The sequence below is a fragment of the Centropristis striata genome, chromosome 14 (assembly GCF_030273125.1).
Source record: "Centropristis striata isolate RG_2023a ecotype Rhode Island chromosome 14, C.striata_1.0, whole genome shotgun sequence".
Lineage (NCBI taxonomy): Eukaryota > Metazoa > Chordata > Actinopteri > Perciformes > Serranidae > Centropristis > Centropristis striata.
In genome coordinates, this window is record NC_081530.1 from 15487894 (window position 1) to 15502603 (window position 14710).

The 14710-nt window shown below is 38.8% G+C and overlaps 1 protein-coding gene across 1 annotated transcript; it reads right to left on the bottom strand.

Moving 5' to 3' along the window:
- Nucleotides 1-48: 48 nt before the first annotated feature.
- Nucleotides 49-13178, bottom strand: casd1 (CAS1 domain containing 1). Its single transcript, XM_059350832.1, has 18 exons — nucleotides 12672-13178; nucleotides 10967-11063; nucleotides 10556-10676; nucleotides 8819-8863; nucleotides 8659-8721; nucleotides 8475-8519; nucleotides 8238-8361; nucleotides 7368-7582; nucleotides 6798-7217; nucleotides 6300-6389; nucleotides 5865-5984; nucleotides 5494-5650; nucleotides 5219-5298; nucleotides 4803-4904; nucleotides 4486-4626; nucleotides 3529-3606; nucleotides 3000-3092; nucleotides 49-2722 (listed from the first exon to the last, which is right to left on the bottom strand). The coding sequence occupies exons 1-18, from the start codon at nucleotides 12910-12912 to the stop codon at nucleotides 2459-2461; spliced, it is 2496 nt and encodes an 831-aa protein (XP_059206815.1). The 5' UTR covers nucleotides 12913-13178; the 3' UTR covers nucleotides 49-2458.
- Between the last annotated feature and the right edge of the window lie 1532 nt (nucleotides 13179-14710).

A 14710-nucleotide genomic window follows, 5' to 3' on the forward strand; every position in this document is an offset into this window, starting at 1 on the left:
TTCACTGTGACTTTGTTTGTCTCAATAATAAACAAGACACTAGTAATGTCTGAATGACATGAAAGGTATATTTTTGTCCAAAAAAGAAGCCAAAAAAGCACATTATATGAAGGTATTAACAATGTACAACAGAATAAAGGCATTTATAAATAATATGGATACATTTCACATTTTTAAGACATCACAAAAATTTGTACATGTAACATATTTCAAAGAGGCCCTGCACAGGGGTATAAATAGTTGTTGCTTTTACACGACCAAAAAGATCTATTAAGGCCTGAAACAATTACCAAATTTATAGCTGTTGATCAGTTAAAAGACGGGAAAACAGATCTCAGTAAACTTCACACACCAATGGAAACTGCAGCATGGAAATGCACTTTCTCATCTATACAATGAGGAGATGACTGGTTATAGAAATAACAAATTTACTTGGCTCTTATTCAGTTTGAGAATAAGCACATGAGATAAAAAACACATGAAGCATTGAAAGCTGCAGAGAAGTTGCTCCACTGGAAAGAAGTTCCTTCTTTGTGGACCCGTGTTTTTCTTTTAAAGAGAAGCTACATAAATGTGTAAAAAATAATTTGAGAAAGCAATCTTTTACTACCCGATGGTAGAGAAAACATGCAACTCAAAATTCATTAGCAATACAGCTTGGATTGTACAACATCAGAATTTTTTTATCTGCCAAATGACCTTGAAAACATTTCATTTACCTAATAAAAATGTGTTAAAGTACAGAAAGTTTCCGCACTGGTTCCATGTAAAACATTGTATGTCAGGGCAAAGATGCAGGTCTTAATATGAAAGTGCTCATCTCTCTTAAATGTCTGTACGGTTACAAAGACATCTCTCATTTGTCAGCTGAGAAAATAAACAATATTTTCCTTTTAAGCAACAGTATAATGTCTTCTCAGCTCAATCAGTGCATCACTTAGCAGTTGTTTTCAAAGGTTGATGTGGTCCAAAGTGCCTAACAGACGTGAGGTTTTGATCACAGATGTGGCAACGTACATCTGAAGATGTATAAGCCACTGAGAGAAGCTGTATGTTCAAAGGCATTCAGTCTAAAAAAAAAAATTTTTTTCACTCACTGAACAAAAACTTCACTGGCTGTGACAGCAGGAGGTTGTATATTTAGCGGTTATTCCTATTGTATAATAATATGTGCAAGCCAGTGCATTTTCCACCGGAGCCAAGAGGCATGTTTTCAACGGCAATGAAAGAGGACTAAAAACGCTGCTGTATAAAATAAAGTCTCTCACTCTATCATACAAATATACACAGACTATGAAGTGAGCTAATAGGACAGATGGGTATTAGACTGTAAAGGCTCAACCTCTGCAATGCGTCTCTGAGGCAAGTGATCATCTATGAGATGCTGGGATGGCTACAAAATTATCCATATAATACTTCCTTCACAAACAGCAGTCATGAGCGCAAAGTACAAAATAAAACAAAGCCCCCCCATCCAAAAAAAAAAACAAAGTATAAAATATAAGCTTAATTTAAATCATTAAATACTGTACATATCACATAGAATTTCAGAGCTACAGTACAGCAGGTGACCACGGTACCTTTCAGCACAAGGCAAACATTTCTAAAATCACTCACAAAAACATTAGCAAAAATATGTTGCGGGATAATCCAACATTTTTAACAATTGCACTCCAAATTTTGTCTCGACAGGGTTTTGTTTTCGTTTTTTTAAATCACCCGAGCCAGTTGTTGGTCCATATTTTGCATATTTAGATATCGAACACCATTTTAAAGTCACCAGAAATACTATACAAAGTAATGTTGATAATAAAATGCAGCACAATTTATTATTATGATTTTTTTTTTGTGGAAATCTGAATATGTAGATTATGGATCAACCTGAGTGAAAACACCTTCAGCTGCTACTGCCATGTGGACGGAGTGTGGGCCTAGTGATCCCTTCCAGAGTGAAATTATGATCAGAAGTTCTGTATGTGACAAAATAAACGTCTTATTAGAGTGTTTGGCTAAATAGAAGCAACGCTGCAAAAATTCACACAGCAAGCATGAGGTCTTAAAATGACAACCTCTTTTGTTTAAATGAAATTCCACGTCTCCAAATTTCTCTTCTGTTCTTCTGTTGAATCCAGATAATGTAAACTTTTTGAGTGTTTTGTTTTTCTCTCTACAAATTTGCACTTTGCCCTGAAAGGAGCTACCGCTTCTTTGAGCATTTTTTTTTTCTCTCCATTTATTCAGTGTGCGACTTTCACAGCAGTCAAAAAGTACAGACTCTGCTCAGACACGGCCAGCAGAGACACTGTCCTCCACCGGGTCCCTGTGTTGTCATTCAACACAACTGAGGTCGACTCCTGTGGCCACCACTAAGCCAAAACACTAGGCTTGGATCTGGAGCTCAACCTCAGCGGGGGGAGCTTGGCGAGCCTGTTGTTCCCCCCATATTAAATGGTGTCCATTAGGCTCCGGGCTGGTTGCCCCTGGTGAGCACCAATGCAACCAGACAGAAGACCCCGACGGCCCCCAGTCTCTTCAGCAGGGCCACGCTGTCTTTGGGGATGACCACCTGGGCCAAATCATTGGTGATGAGGGAGATCTCGTGAGCCACGCAAACAAAGATGAAGGTGCTGACCATGATGTTAAGTGAAGGGTTTCCTGGGATCAGGACCAAAATCCCCTTGGTGTCCGCTGCCAGCCAGATGTGGTACTGGCATATGAACAGCTGGGGGAGACAAACAAAGCATATTCAACAGAAGTTTTACAGTAATGTAAAAATGTGTAATTTCACTTGTTGGCCTCCAGGGAGCTACAGAACATCACACAGAGCTGGTCAAGATTTTATGCCTGGTATTTCTTTTAAGAGTTGTATGCTTCCCCCATTCTAGTTACTTATTACTGGATTTCCGTATTGTTTTATGGTGCTCTATGCAAAGCCCTTTGTAACAGAAGATTATTAGGTAGGACCATATAAACACACTTATTGCCACTCTGTGTCTTACCTCCAAGGAGATCTTTCCAAACCATGCAAAGAATGAGCTATATATAGAGCGGGCGTAGCCAGGAATGTTCCTGATGAGAATGAAGGCCAAAATCTGCAGACAAGGGAGAATGAGGAAACACTGTATTATGTGATTATGTGATCATTTTCTAACTCAAGTTAGTGATCAATCTACGATCTCTTACAAGTCAAATGTGAGATATAAAATGTGTGATCCTGGCCAGTTTAGGGGAACTTATCTTTACTAATGACCTTATTTACTGCACTACTTCAAACAGCTTCCCAGTAGGAACTGGAGCTACATAAAACCAGTACTATCTTTAGCAATGAAAGAAGGTCACTCCCTTGTTGTTACACTCATTATCCTGTCACATGATTAGGATAATGACATCTCTAGGCAAACAGAAAGGAATTACAATTGGACACTTAACTATAAAACAAGAAGAGGCATGTTTCCTCTAAAGGCATACAGGAATGAAAGGAGAAGAGAAGAAGGAAAAAGAGAGCGAACAAAGGATAACATTTTTTACCTGGACCACAGAGATGTAGGGATGCATCTCGTTGCACTCGGTTTTGGTTTTGCAGCTGCTGGCCCATATTGAGTACGTCTACAAAGATAGGGAAAAGTATAAATTAAGTAACAAGATAAGGTGGTAGCTGATTTAGTTTGATTAGACCTTGACCAAAGCAGTTACTGTAATAAAAAAGAGACCTTCCTCAGTGCTATATTACCCATGTGAGATGAATAGATAGAGTAGGGCTGGGCGATATATATATATATATATATAATTTATATATTTTAAATGTGTTATGGAATTAGACCATATTGCATATATCGATATAGTTTTTTTCTTTTATATATAAATGCTGCCCTTACTAGGGTTTGTCATATTTAGTTATTTTGTAATGTTCGCTATTCCTCTCTCATATAAATATATTTATTTCAGAAAAAGATTGGCCTATTTTATTTCATAGACTTTTTTAAATTAAGATATTTTTTATTTAAATGTGCTCTTCATGGAGATTAGATTTTTTTTTAAAAGGAACTCCTGTTGTTATACAGTGTTTATGTTCACGGTTTCAATAAAACTACTTGTGATATGTGACATTTGGCTTTGACTGAACGTTTGCTCTCACTTTGCAATAAAAGTATCAGGATTAATATCAAATATCAGTATTCAGCCTAAATATATCGGGATATGACTTTTGGTCCATATCGCCCAGCCCTAAGATAGAGTGGCTATTAGTCAATTCATAGGCAAAGATGTTATGATAATTAAGTTGTCATATTGCTTATTATTAATGTAATACAAGTTGGATTCCACTGATTGTGTCATAATGACAAACGCCAGTTTAGCCAGTTTGTATAAAATAAAACCAATTATGGCTCAAATACCAGACCAGACTGTCAAAACCAGAAATCCACCCAACTCTACAAAATAATAAGTCCAAGCCCCAGTGTTGGTAGAAAGTGTGAAGAAGCTTACTATGAAGGAGACGACAGAGAGGAAGAGGAGCAGGTTGGAAATCTTGCCAGAGAAGAGAGCCTCTCCTTTGCCCTCCAACATCACTTGGCGCTTCTGGAGCACCAGATAGAGGAAGGCAAAAAACATGCCGTGTATCACCGCCTGCAAAGGAACCAATAAAACATTAAAGCAATTTGTACAACGTTTGAAAGAAAATGTGGTCACACTTGGAAAAGGTTATGATGTACTCTGCCATGCATTACATTTCAAAGAATGTTTTCATGCAAAAACTGACTGCTAAAGTGGGGTGTAACTGGAGCGAAACACATTTGACTTACAAATCGGTCCAGCTTCCATCTGAACCACCACTCGTGGATGTTTCCTTTCAGCTCAAAGAGCTTGGAGATTGGCCACACGGAGAAGACATGCTCAAAGAAACTCTGAACACCAAAACATGAATATTAAAGTAAGCAGGGCTTCAAACAAGAATGTAACCACAAATTTCAGTAAAAACTCATCAGTAATAGTTCTAGCTAATTCTTACAATTTTAATGCATATTCATCTGTTTTGCTTCATTTAGGTTAAAATAATGTGATTGAATAAAACATTCTTGTACTTGAAAGTATGTTGAATTTGTGTAAAGACATCACTATTGAAACTATCTGTATGAAATCATGTAAAAACCTGTAATATAGTACTAAAGTGAGGTTGCAATTGCAATAAGTAGGATCTGAATATTTTTAATTCACCCACCTGTGAATAGGCAAAGGCGCAGATGAACAGCAGGAGGCCCAGTAACTTCGCCAAGACCCCGAGGTGCCACAAGCCACTATCTGTTCACAAAACAACACAGCCATTATGGAAAAGATTTTTCTAAATGTGAACCCTGCTGGCATTTATGACAGGTATCACATTTACTGTGTAGAAGGAATCGTAAGTATTGATTTGCATTATCTAAATGCTTTTCAAAGGCTATGGCGTGAGTGACTGAAACTATTTTTAAAACATGCATCGATTCTGACACTTACTGTTGGCCTTCTTCTGAAGGATCTGAGGCCACATGGCCAGCGTGGCGTAGATGACGACAAACCAGAAGGTGACCAATGGGACAAAGTAATAGAACTGGTAGGGTCTGTCCATTACCACGCACAGAACCACCACGAGGAAATTTAGACGGAAAAGCACCTGGAGTGGAATGGACATGAAAGCAGACACAAACCAATTAACTCTAATTGTTGTGTTATCAGTAACATGATAGTATGTAAGGACTAAAAACTAATATATTAGTAACTTTAATCACACTTAAACCGCTTTTTCACTTCAAGGTCATAAAACATGTTCACTTTGATAAAGGGTGGTTGCAAAATCCGGGTTAAAGTATAACAGACTGTACCCTCACCTGGCAGACTCTATAAAGTCCAAAGTCTCCTTTGAGCCAGAAAAAGGAAAAGTGTCCGTAGCCAGTCTGGAAAAGGTACGCTGCCACCAGCACCCGCACGTGCATGTACACTGGAACGAACTGAAACAGAATAAATAATGAATGCCTCTAAATCATATAGAAAAATATACAGAGCATCCACATTCACCCACACCAAGAAAAACACACCACACCCTGATCATATACCACCCTCGCATATTATATTGCTTTTTATTTAACTGGTGGAACTTGCAAGAATTAATCATTGAACAACACCTCTTAAGCACTACACACAAAGGCAATATTAAGCCTGGCCGAGAGCATACCTAATGCTTTTTAACAGGTTTAAAACAATTACCTTGTATAGACATATGTGTAGTCATGTTTCCCTTTAATAGCAACATAGTTTGGACTTACAGCGCTGGCTCCAGATATGTGATAGATGAGGATGACCAACTGCATCCAGCCTTTCCACTCATCTGTTTGCTCTCGGTTGAGTAATTTGGTCTGTTTGAAAAAGAAAGAAATCATTAAACTTGGTACAGTATTACCAACAGCAAGGTTAATTAAACTTTTGCGGAATTCTGCTACTGTATGTTTCCTTCCTCCTTACTTACTTATTTATTTTAAGATTTATTATTATTTTAAAATTTAATTATCATCAAGTTTAAATCTTGTCTAAAAGGACAATTTTAAAAAGTATGTTTAACATGGAAATGTTGGCCTCTGAAAAGTATGTCCATCTATGTGACTCAATACTTGGTTGGGGCTATTTGACTTGAACTACTGGAAATTGACTTTTTCAATATTCTAATGTACTGAGATGCACCTGTATATTGAAATTAAACTGTGTTGTTTAAAGCTATAAGTACAATTTCCCAAAATAAAAAAGTGCACTTGATAGTGCCACCTCACCTCCTTTGTGTTCTCATTGTAGAACACACCCAGGACAAATATATAGATGAGAGGGATGAAGAACGTGGAGTGAGTGTAAAACTTTTGCTCTTTCATGAACACGTCGGCTCTGTCACAAAGGTAAAAATAAGCCATGATGATGCCCATCCTGCAGAGGGCCTGGAACGGTGCCTTTGGACCCAGGAGGACAGCTGCAGTTGCTGGCTTCTTCTCCTCTAGGCTCTCCACATCTGGGGGCACGGGTCTGCGGTGACGGTTGTTACCAAGGACCTGGAGGACCAGGAAGACCAGGGCCGAGCCCAGGAAGAAAATCGCTGACAATTTCTGCAGGAGGTTTGGGGGTGGCAACTTCTGGCAGCAGGAGCCATCAATGGGCCTCAGTAGCTTGTTGCACACAGAGTTCATGAGGACCATGGCTCCCTGACAGGAGGATAACACAGGGTGGTGAACAGATGCGAGTTATATTCTACAGTAAGATGCAAGAATTGTGCTGCCACAATAGCCGAACCTGTCCTGTACTGTTGAAAAGTACTATCTAATTGTCAATACATAATCTCAAACCCTGCCTACCACATTCCTGGCGCTCTCAGGCAGGTGCAAGCCGTCGTCTGACTGGGTGATCATTTCCAGCGCAGCCTGGCGGGTCGCAGCCAACAGCTTGATCCGGGACCTGCCGCTACGCTTGCTGCTGTTGAGCACATCCTCCGCCGCAGCATTGTACAGCTCCAGCTGTTGGTTAGTGATCATTTTCCTGTTCTCACTCAACACCTCCTCATTTACTGGGTCTGGAGGACAAAAGTGTGACAGTGTTTTGTTAGGTTACAACAGGAATGTTTAGAGGGTGTATGTATAAGGTGATGATATTCACAAAATTCTGCAATTGCATGTGAAATTGCTAATTAAATCATGACTTTATTTTAGCAGGTATTTAGCAGGTCTTTCTCTCTCTCTCTACAGGTTTTTCAAAATGAAGAGAACCACTTATTGTTTATGGTAAAGAAAAATGCTGTGTTACCTGTTAAACCTGCCCCTGAGCACCCCAGACTGCTTCAGAGTGGTGTGTGTATGTGTGTGTGTCAGAGAGACAAATAGAGACAAAAGAGCTTCACAAGTTATTTTCTACACTACTCTCGTTGTGCAGGATAGGTGTGTAAAACGATCTTCTGCCCCAATATCTTCAACAGAGATGGCGTCATTTGATTCAAAAACATATCTGCTACTTTTGTTCCTGTTAACAAGCATTTAAATCATGTGTTAATAAATTACCAATGTGTATGGAAACTGACAAAAATGCAATTACGTAATGCTTAAAATGTATTGCAACAGCAGAAGTTGTGGCGCCTACATTATGTGCTGTTGCACCTAAATGAAAAAGTTAGTTAATGTTAATCCTATTTTGCATGAATGCAGGAATCATAAAAAGCTTGAAGCTGAGTTTACCTTGCAAGACCCAGTAGACCTCTGCATGTTCAGCCAGCTTCTCCAGGTACACAGCAATGGATGTCAGGTTGACTTTGTACTGCTGCAGCGCCTCGCTGCTGCCACCACGCAACTTGATGGACCACTGTGGTAAACAAATGAATGAATGAAATTAAGATTGACATAACTCAGCCACCACCTTCTTATGTCTGCCATGAAATATGCAAGCATTGCTTAACACTGGTTTATACAGCTTACTGTTGCAGCTCCGAGGATTACAACATCTGGCACTGGTGAACCTTCCTGCAACATATGAAAGAAGAAGTTGCAATTAGAAAAGCAAGTTCCTGTCTTAACCACATGACAGTGTAAAGTTTAAGAAATGTATTAGATTAATAATGCTCCCTACTTGTTGATAATGAAACTTGACATGTATACTCACGTGTGTCCATGATATCAAGCGCTCCTTCATTGAATTATTTGCCTCCGGATACCACAGGAAGTTCTATGAACAAAGAGGACATAGAAGGTTTATCTTTGAATGCCTTTACAGACTCAGAAATAGATAAAAAAAAACACATCCAGAAATAAAACAAAATTACCACATGAAGAGAGGAACTCTCATCTTCAAAGGAAATGTCCTCGTGCTTCAGACATTACATGTGGGCAGACAGAGAGAAAGTCTGTTAGGCAATTATAGTTATTTTTGCTTGAGATCAGACAAAAAAATTGTTACAGCTGCTACATGCAGCAAATTCTATTGCTGCATTTTCGTTGATTTTTTTGTTTTTAGAGCAAACCATTTGATTTTAACAATCAATTTTTGTTCCCCTGCATTTCTTAATTCTGGCTATTTCCAGGTTTCCTGTAACTGTTTATAACAGAAGCTGAAGGCCTATATAAGAAAATCAGATAGACACTTCCTGGGGCTATTTCTCACATACACGCCTTGAGTTCAGGCTGAAGTGTCGTAGAAAAAGCTCTTATTACAAATGGTGGAATATTTTCAGATTCAGCTACGTAAGTGGCAGAATTCTACATTCTGGTTTTGGTTTGTTATTAGTCAAAAAATGTTTAAGGCAAAATCCTACAACTGGAGATGTGTGTAAGGAAAGAAGCTGCCCTGTGAGTCACACATGCGACTGTACCTTTTCTGTCTGCTCTTCCAAACATGTCTTTGGTTTCAACTAGGGCTGCACGATAAATCGTTAAAAAATCGCGATCTCGATTCGCACATACACGTGATCTAATTTCTACACACGTCGATTTTGAAGTATTTTATATCTGGAGCTGCATCAGAAACAAATGCTCCTATTATCTCCCGGATTTTTTCAAGCGCCCCCAAACGCAGCACTGCCGCTGCCTCCTCCCTCAACCAATGGTAAAGCATCTTTACGTTAACACGTGATTCAGTGGAGGACACCCGGCTGCAAGTCGCCGGTAAGGATGGTTGAATGGATGGCGAAGAAAACCCAAGCTATAGTGGCGAGAGTCACCCACCGCCCAGAACCGACCTCGAGCCCAAAAAAGGTTCACATTTGGCGGTGTGAAAGTATTTCGGCTTTCGGCCAGACGATGACAAACAGTGTGAGGTGCATTGTAAAGTGTGTTTTGCCCTCGTTGCGGCGCCGCAAGGCAACACTACAAATCTCTACAATCACCTTAAACGTCACCACAAAGTACAGCATGATGAAGCCGTACAAGGCAAGAAACAAACACAGACGTCAATAACCGGAACCTTGTACAATGCGACGGCATACCCACTAAACTCCAGTAGACATAAAGAGATCACAGCAGCTATCACATATCACCTAGCCAAAGATATGGCCCCAATAAACACTGTACAACATACACTCTACGTTCTAAGGAAATCAGACTGTTTGATGTGCATATGATGATAGGGGGAAGTTGTTATCACCTGCATGTCTCAATTTTTATTTTTTATTTTTGTTAAAGTAATTTATCTTCCAATGATTTAACTACTACTATGCCCTTGTCAAAGTTCATCAGTGCAATAAACATTTAGTGAAAAAAAATCGTGCCAGAGAATCGTGATCTCAATTCTAAGCAGAAAAATCGTGATTTACATTTTTTCCAGAATCGTGCAGCCCTAGTTTCAACCTAAAATAATCTGTAATGGCTGGTTATATTTTGTGAGATAAAGTAGATTAAAAAGGAGAGCAACTTTTAGTTTATAGGTTGCTCAGGATATATGAGCAGAGAGGAATGTGTTAATGTCTGCACGCTTTATTGTACACACTCAGTGTTTCTCCCACAACTCTTGCTAACTCTACTGAACAATTTCCAAATAAAGGCCATGTGTTTCTTCTCATAATTACCTTGTTTCCATCTTCTCTTCGCTCAGGTTCAATAATTTTGATGAAGGAGTAAAATAGCTGCCTGATTCGTGAATCGCCAAGAAAGGCCACTCGCTTTTCAGCAAGACAGTTTTTGGCTTCACTGTAAGAAAAAAAAGGACTGTGAGGAAATTGAAAACTGTAAATCTTAAAATCTGCAGACAGCTATCATTCATGTGTTGGGTGGTTCAGTGCACTCTATAAGATAATCAAAAGCAGAGGTTATTATCTGTCATATAGCATATTCTGAATTGTTTGTCTCACATATTACCCATCCACTCTTACAGACAGACAGAGAGACAGACACACACACACACACACACACACACACACACACACACACCTTTGTCTCAACATTCTACACATATAGCAACCTTGCACAGTGTGACTCACATATTTTTGTATTTGTGCATCATGCAGCCATAAGGCTGCCATACGTTCTCCCCCAAGAAACGTCCTCTGGAGAGCAGCCATTCACATGAGTCTCCGCCTGGAGGCAAGACACAGAGAAAGACCCAGTGAGGCCAAAAAAAAAGAAAACCTGCTCCTGCTTTCACTCATAGTTTCTCTGTGCCTATGACTGAAACCTGCTGTCTCAATAGTACCCTGGCTCTTTATTCAGTGCTGTCAAAAGACTGGTATACAATACAGGGCTCTGCTGGGGGCCATAGCACAAACTGAAGCCATCAGCAATTTAGCTCAGCCATGAATCTCTCCAGCTATTCATTTGTGTGCGAAATGAATGGAACCATCAACAACTGAATCGATCCATATAAAACAGGCGAACATGAAGGGTGGAGGGATGGGGAGGGCATGTAGTGTCATCGCCCGCAAAAACAGCTGCTCCTCGGTGTGTACACAAGAGGTCTGTGGTTCCTTTGAACAAAGTCTACTCTATGCAACCCAGTTGGTAGGCGCATGTATGCCATGCTAACATTACTTCAGAAATAAACTCAGAGTGTGTCTGATATTTTCAGTCTGTGTGTGGGATAAATAAAGTGACATCAAACCTATTACACCTGAAACAGTCAGCTATGCCCGATAAGACAATGCAAACCTGTGAAAGACCTGAGACAGAAATGTGGCTGCAAAACTACTGTTCAATGCCACTTCAGCTCGAGTTTGACAGTGTTACTACACATTTAAGGAGCTTTATTACTTAGCCTGTATCTGTGCAGTTAACGGAATAGACAATGTCCTCCTAATACTAAATAAACCCTCTTTATGTCAGTTGTTAGCTGCATTAACCCTCTGGAGCCCATCTATTTATTGACAATACACATGTTTTATTTACAGTAATAATTTTATTTGTATATGATATGTAGACAAGCTGAGAAAGCCAGGTTAAAGTGCAATCATAGGAGCTTTGACAGTGTGTTAACATTTATGTTTCTAGACCATTTTTAAATTGTGAATTTTCTTTTTACAATGAAAACTATTACTATTTGTAATTTACAACCAAACAGACGGTTTTGTAGTTTTATTATTTATTTATTTTTCCTGCTGATTTTGTGGTTATATTTATACAATATATATATTAATATACTTTTGTGTCTTTTGTTTGCATTTTGGGTTCCTGGCAGCTTTATACTTTGTTAATTAAAATAAAATGAAAAATCTGACTGATAGCCAAGTTTGTGTCGAGTAAAAGGAGCCATGTGATGTAGGGACAGACTGAAAGATGCTAAACAGAGACAGAAACGAATGCATAAGAAGTTGACAAATTTTACCAAAATCTCCTGGACTTCAGAGGTTTAACCCACACATATCTTCCCCAGCAGTAACCAAGCGTGTCCTGACAGCAGCATGTAAACACAGCTAAATGCAGTGTTAGCTTTAATCAGCTAAGCTAACCAGACAAAGCCGTTTTAAGTTCGTGGAGCTAAGTAAGATAATTTAATATACAAGCGCAACCATAGACGTGCATTGTAATTGCGATGTCTCACATTTAAAAGCAACACTTAAATAACAGCGCTGTACCAACCCGCAAGGAGAAGTAGTGGCCGATACAAACAGCTATCTGTAGCTAGCTAGCATTAGCAATAGCTTGTGTCAAGTGTTTGACTAACAGTAACTTTAATAACGGGGCAGCACTTACCTCCATAGTAGCGCGAAGCAGTGTGAAACACGAGGAGTAGGATGACGACTGCTATCGATATCAATTTGGCATTTTTGATGGTAAAATGTTGATTTATTTCGCGTTTGCCCAGGCTATAGGCCAGGACCGCCATCTTTGCTCCTCCATGACAACAAGCACCTGTGCAGTGTAACAGCGCTCCTTCCTGTGCACCATCTGCCCGCTCTGCTTCAGCCACCAGCGGCACCGCCTCCTGCTCCATCACCGCTCCACACAGCAGGTGCAGATACAAGTAGGTGAATAAAAACACAGCGTGGTCTAACAAAGTATCCTAGCAGACCACAGTCACCCAGGATAATAAGTTAAAGTAAGTTAAAGTTGGTGCAAGTATAGGAAGACGAAACTAAAGTCTTGCTGTGAGCTGGAGGAGCCCACCTGTAGTTATGTTTCACTTTCAAGAGGGAATACAGCTAAGAAACAAAGGTCCCTAGAGCTGGAAGGCGTGTCCAACAGCAGTAAAAAGTTAACATGACAGAACCTGTTTAGCAAGACTCCACTCAGGCGACATCTTCTTTGTTTACCCCCCAAAGTAAAGTGCATCAAACTCCTGTTGTAAAATATTTGCTTTTGCTGATTTTGCTCAGTATTTGCTCTTTTTCCTGCACTGATTTCCTGAACACTGATCTCAGTTAACCCCCTTGAAAAAACACAATAATCTGCTGGTATGAGATGTGCAAATTACAGGACTTTTAGGAATTTTCCAATAAATGTTTTTGTTTGTTTATTTTTTAAATTATATGTCTCTTGTTGGAATTAAAGGAACAGTTCACCCAAAAATCCCAATATATATATATATATATATATATATATATATATATATTTTTTTTTATCAGTCGTGAGTGCTGTTCCAAATAGATCTTTTAAAATTGTGTCAATAAACAGTTGGCCTACAGTAAATCCATCTGGCCACCAATAAAGTTTCTGAAATTTTTTTGGCAACATATATAACATAGCCTATGTTTACTATCTGAATGCCTTGTACAATGGTGTGAATTATTTTAGTTCACTGCATTTTGTTTTCCATTCCAATCTGTAAACTTTCACATAACTGTTTATATGAGATATTTCCAGGTTTTATTCTGTAAGGTTTTTTTAAAAGTAAAATACACACATACCAGCAATGCAGAATAGAATATTTCAAAGCATCGACTGTAATATGACATTCACAACATGGTGTAACTTGACAGACAGGATTTCTGTCACTCCACTGTTGCATTATGTAAAAGCTGCTTGACTTGTTCTTGTCCTTCCCCAGTTTAGCAGACAAAGGTCTTTTTTTCCCACCACCCTTTGTTTAATGTTCACCCATGCAAATAAAACTGAATGGAAATTACAGTTACCACCCAATTCTGCAAACATATAGTCATCATCTGCTCACTGTCAACAGTAGCTTTAATAAATCAACAGGTGTGGTATATTTACAGTACAGTTTGACACCCAACAGTCCCACATTCAATGTGTGCAAATGGGTTGTTTATGATTTGAATAAATGTAAATTTGTGAAATCTACACTAATAAATTACAACGTTATCTAAGGTTGGTCCTGCATCATTACCTAACCACTGTCAGTTCTGTCTTATACAGGGTTCCTGCGGAAAGGGATAATTTTTTAATTAAAATAATTTTGGTTTCTAATTTGTTCACATCATGCATCATCAAAAAAAATAAAAATAATTTATTGCAGTACAGAAAGCCTGGGGCCATTTTATGCTACTTTATACTTCTACTAAAGCCAAATGCTGTACTTTTTACTCCACTACAATTGTCGGACAGCTTTAATTACTTTTCACGATACAGTTTTTCATACCCTTCCTGTCCAGCAAAAAGCAGAGCTCCAGATGTGTTGATGTTGAATGTTTATGATAACCTGGAAGATGAAGTGTTATTAACAATAATAATAATAATAATACATTTGACTGATATAGTGCTTTTCTGAATACTCAAAGACGCTTAATAGAGAACAACAACAAAACTAAGCAAAACTAAGAAATAAAATGCAA